Source organism: Branchiostoma floridae, chromosome 12 (assembly GCF_000003815.2).
Source record: "Branchiostoma floridae strain S238N-H82 chromosome 12, Bfl_VNyyK, whole genome shotgun sequence".
Lineage (NCBI taxonomy): Eukaryota > Metazoa > Chordata > Leptocardii > Amphioxiformes > Branchiostomatidae > Branchiostoma > Branchiostoma floridae.
The window spans coordinates 14444476-14449393 of NC_049990.1; the positions used below are offsets into that span (position 1 = coordinate 14444476).

At 36.2% G+C, this 4918-nt stretch overlaps 1 protein-coding gene across 1 annotated transcript; it reads left to right on the forward strand.

The window, feature by feature from the left end:
- Window positions 1–60: 60 nt before the first annotated feature.
- LOC118427025 (protein unc-13 homolog C-like) lies at window positions 61–708 on the forward strand. The gene has a single exon (XM_035836663.1). The coding sequence runs from the start codon at window positions 61–63 to the stop codon at window positions 706–708; it is 648 nt and encodes a 215-aa protein (XP_035692556.1).
- The last annotated feature ends 4210 nt before the right edge of the window (window positions 709–4918 follow it).

A 4918-nucleotide genomic window follows, 5' to 3' on the forward strand; every position in this document is an offset into this window, starting at 1 on the left:
GTTGTCAAAGAACTACTAGAACTACAAGAGAGGAACTTCAAATCATTCCTGGACACGATTATGGAGTCAACACACAAGAGAATGGACAACATTATACGGGAAGTTCAAGAGATTAAGGACAGCCTTCACTTCTCACAAAAGGAAATCGACGACAACAAACTCAACCTATATCGACATGTACAAAAGGTAGAGGACATAGAAACAGAAATAACCCTACTCAAGAAAGACATCACCGCAAACGACACCAAAGTTGACTACCTTGAAAATCAATCGCGAAGAAATAATATATTGATTGACGGAGTCGCTGACACGAAGGACGAGACTTGGGACCAGTGTGAGCAGAAAGTAAGGGATCTACTCAAGGAAAAACTGAAGCTAGATCCAAAACAGATAGAAATAGAAAGAGCGCACAGGAACGGACGTTTTCAGGACGGAGGACGACCGCGCCCAATCGTAGCGAAACTGCTAAGATTCAAGGACAAGGACACAATCATCAAACGAGCAAAGTATCTGAAAGGAAGCACTATCTACATGAACGAGGATTTTTCCGAGAAGGTGAGACAGAAGAGGAAGGAACTGATCCCGGAAATGAAAGCTGCACGTGAACGTGGAAACATCGCGTACCTGAAATTTGACAAACTTATTGTCCACCCACCTGGAGAGGGAGGAGCAGATCGCAGGCGCACTAGAGCCGACTCCAGACACTGAAGACACGGAATTTCCTGAACTGTTTTGAGCTATTAAAGTCAAATAACCCTTAACCACCCAACATGAACTCAAACCCCCCACAACCTAGCACCTTGATTTTTAATCCATGTGACCTGAATAATTTAGATAATGGGTCACAAATCTCCCCACTGGATCCTGATACTAACTTTCTGAATGACTTTTACACTTCTATAAATACAACTTCCCAATATCATACTGTTGAATCCTTTAATAAATCTTGTAGCACACCCTGTTGTAACACTCTATCCTTGTTCCACTTAAATGTACGAAGCCTACCATGCCATTTTGATGAACTGAATGAATATATCTCTTCCCTGCACCAACATTTTACAGTTATTGCATTAACAGAAACATGGCTAACAGAAAATATCGCGGAAAATTATAGTATACCTGGTTATAACAGCATACACCACTGCAGAAAGAATAGATCTGGAGGGGGTGTGTCACTATACATTAGAAACGACATGTATCATCAAGAACGAGGTGACCTTGAATTTGTTATCGATGTCACAGGCACAAAGAGCATATCCATAAAGGAATCTATAAACAATATTAATAGGGAAAGAGCGACTTGTTATATTATTGGTGATTTCAATATTAATCTATTAAACAATACTAACCAACCCACTACTGATCATATAAATGAAATGTTCTCATCTGGCTTCTACCCACTTATATGCAGACCTACCAGAATTACACCTTACTCTGCCACCTTAATAGACAACATTTATACAAACTCAGGTAGCAACAATATCAAGGTTGGCATCCTCATCACTGACATATCAGATCACTTTCCAATATTACTTTCATCCGAATTAAACGAGCCAGTCAGACAGGCAGACAAAATATCTTATCGCCAAGTTAACACAACTAACATTCAGAAATTTACACAATCCCTATCAGAAATAGTATGGAGCGACGTATTAAACGAAACAGACACAGAGAAAGCATATAATCAGTTTCTCGAAACATACGGATCGTTATACGAAAAATGTTTCCCAAAGAAAACTACAAAAATCTCCCAGCACTCTCGCAAAAAAACCTGGCTTAGCAGTGGATTGTTAAAGTCAATACGCAGAAAAAACAAGCTCTACACTAAATATGTCAAGAACCCCACGCCCTTAAACCACAGTATCTATAAAAAATACCGGAATAAGTTAAATCATCTCCTAAAAACTACAAAGAAGGATTACTACCACAAAAAGTTCAATGAAGCTACCAGTAACATAAAACAAACATGGTCCCTGATAAATGAAGTTATAAATCGTAACAAAAGCAACTCAGCTGGTCCAAACAAAATACAAATTGGTACCAAAACTACCGAAAATAACGATGAAATATGTAATGAATTCAATGATTTTTTCATTAATATTGGACCTACACTTGAAAGTAAAATCCCAAAAGGAACACAAGATCCTCTTAGCTACATCACTTTACAAGTAAATTCTAACCTATCAACTTTTGTGCCACCAACTGATGCTGAAATTACAGTTATTGTCAAAAACTTAAAAGACTCAGCTGCTGGTCATGACGAAATTAGCCCTAAAGTACTAAAGTTGTCACTACCCTATGTTATTGCCCCTCTAACACATATTCTTTCTCTATCCTTGCAAAATGGAATTGTTCCCCACCCACTAAAAGTCGCAAAAGTGACGCCTATTTTTAAAAGCAGTGACCCACTAAATGTTAACAACTATCGACCAATATCTGTCCTTCCCTGCATATCTAAAGTCTTGGAAAAGCTAGTATATAGTCGTCTTTTAAAACATTTAAATCAAAATAACATCCTATATAAACATCAATATGGTTTCCGAAAGGGCTATTCTACCTCTCTGGCACTCATACACTTAATGGAAAAATTTCTACCGCCATAGATAATTCAGAATACACAATAGGAATCTTTCTCGATCTATCAAAAGCATTTGATACGGTTAATCATTCCATTCTACTCAATAAACTAAAACGATACGGTATATGTGACTCCGCAATAAAATGGTTCTCGTCTTATCTATCCAATAGACAACAATACGTAGCTCTTAACGATAATAAATCACAACCCAAAATAATAGAATGTGGTGTCCCACAGGGTTCGATATTAGGACCTCTACTTTTTCTGATTTATATAAATGATCTCGAAAAAGCATCCTCAATTATATTCTTTATCCTATTTGCAGATGATTCAAATCTTTTTCTTTCAAACTCGAATTTTGATACGCTAGTAAAACTTGCTAACGAAGAAATGAAAAAGGTTATGTCGTGGTTTGAGGCAAATAAATTATCAGTAAATGTTAAGAAGACATATTATCTAATTTTCTGTAATAGAAATAAAACCTATAACAAAAGTGCCAAAATCTTTTTAAAAAGTGTGCCCCTGTCTCAAGAGAGTCAAGCCAAATTCTTAGGTATAATCATTGATGATCGACTGACCTGGAAATCGCATATAACTATGTTAGGTAAAAAGATTTCAAAAACTATCGGTATCATTGGAAAACTTAAACATATTCTTACTCAAAAAACCATTATTACCATATATAATAGTTTAATATACCCGTATCTAACCTACGGGAATATAGTCTGGGGATGCGCCTACAAAACCACACTACAGCCCCTGATATTGCTCCAAAAAAGATTTGTTCGTTCAGCCACGGGCGCCAGTTTTCATGCACATTCTGCACCTTTGTTTACAAAACTTAAGATTTTGAATGTTTTTGATATCAACAGACTTCATCTGATGCTATTTACGTTTAAATTCCTAAACTGTTCTCTTCCAGAAACATTTAATGGTCTTCTAAATCTTAATTCTCATTTTCATAATTACCAAACTCGACAAAGTGCTCATTTCCATATTCCCCTAGTTAGAACGTCAGTAGCCCAAATGAGTGTAAAATACAAATGTATAATTAATTGGAATAATCTCCCCCTCCATCTAAAATGTTTAACATCAATAATTAGTTTTAAACGCAATCTAAAAAATCACCTACTTTCCTTTCCCACTGACATTTGACATCTTATCTTAATTTCTCCATTTGATAGCTTAAGTTGTTATTTAGTTGATATATTTCCCTGTTTTTAATAATTTAATTGTTGTTTTAATCATTATGTATTTAGCTGCTACATTTCCTTGTTTTAGTCATTTGATAATAGCTTTATTTGTGTCACTTTAGTTACGATATATCCTTGTTTTTTCTTAATTCGTTAACTTTAGCTTCTCTATTATATTATATAGCTTCATTTGTGTTACGATAGTTTCAATATTTAAATTGTTGCCAATAATTTTTTCCTTAACTTCTCCATTTGATAGCTTAAGTTGTTATTTAGTTGATATATTTCCCTGTTTTTAATAATTTAATTGTTATTTAGCTTCTATATTTGATGGCTTTTTTGTGTTAATTTAGTTGATACATTTCCTTGTTTTATTATCAATTGTTTATCACCTCAATTATTTCATTAGAATTGCATACGTTATAGGAGGAGGGCTCGCATAAGCCGTTAGGCTTCCTCCCTTCCTCCCGCACAGTATTTGTTTTATCCAATGTACATTTCTCTGTTTTTGTGTTCTACGTGCGAATAAATAAACTCAAACTCAAACTCAATTGAGCCATCGCCCAACCAGAGTCAATGTAACCAGTGCGACAGCCAGAGCCCTTCTTTGGCCAACAGGCCTTGCCAAAGAGATTTATGCTATCCAAACCAGTATTAATGAAGTATGGAAGAGATTATCATCTTTGGCATAGTGCAAGGATTGTTGCAGAGGTCACAGAAATCCTGGACCGGTAAACAGTACACGAATGCGCCATTGACCCACAGCATCGGGTAGTATTCCAGCTCACCAACATCATAGGTCCAACTCATGTACACTCATCTGGCAACCCCTTTGAAGAACCTCAGGTAGAAGGGCAGTTTGTCATCTGAGAGCCTGAGCAAACAGCCCCAAAGGGTCAAGCAGAGACACCACATGGTAAGATTGGAAAAATCGCAACAGACAACTACCTAAAAGCTGCCAAACAGCAACAGGTGAACCTAATGATTAACGTGCTCTAAATACCGTTCACATATTTTGCACCAATTTGCCCACATAAATTTCTGGGTACATATAGCTAAAAAACAGTGCTGATTGCAATCCCTAAAGATTAACAATGACAAGAAAAATACATTGAAGTAATTCTTGGTCAGAGTAAGAATTTTAAAC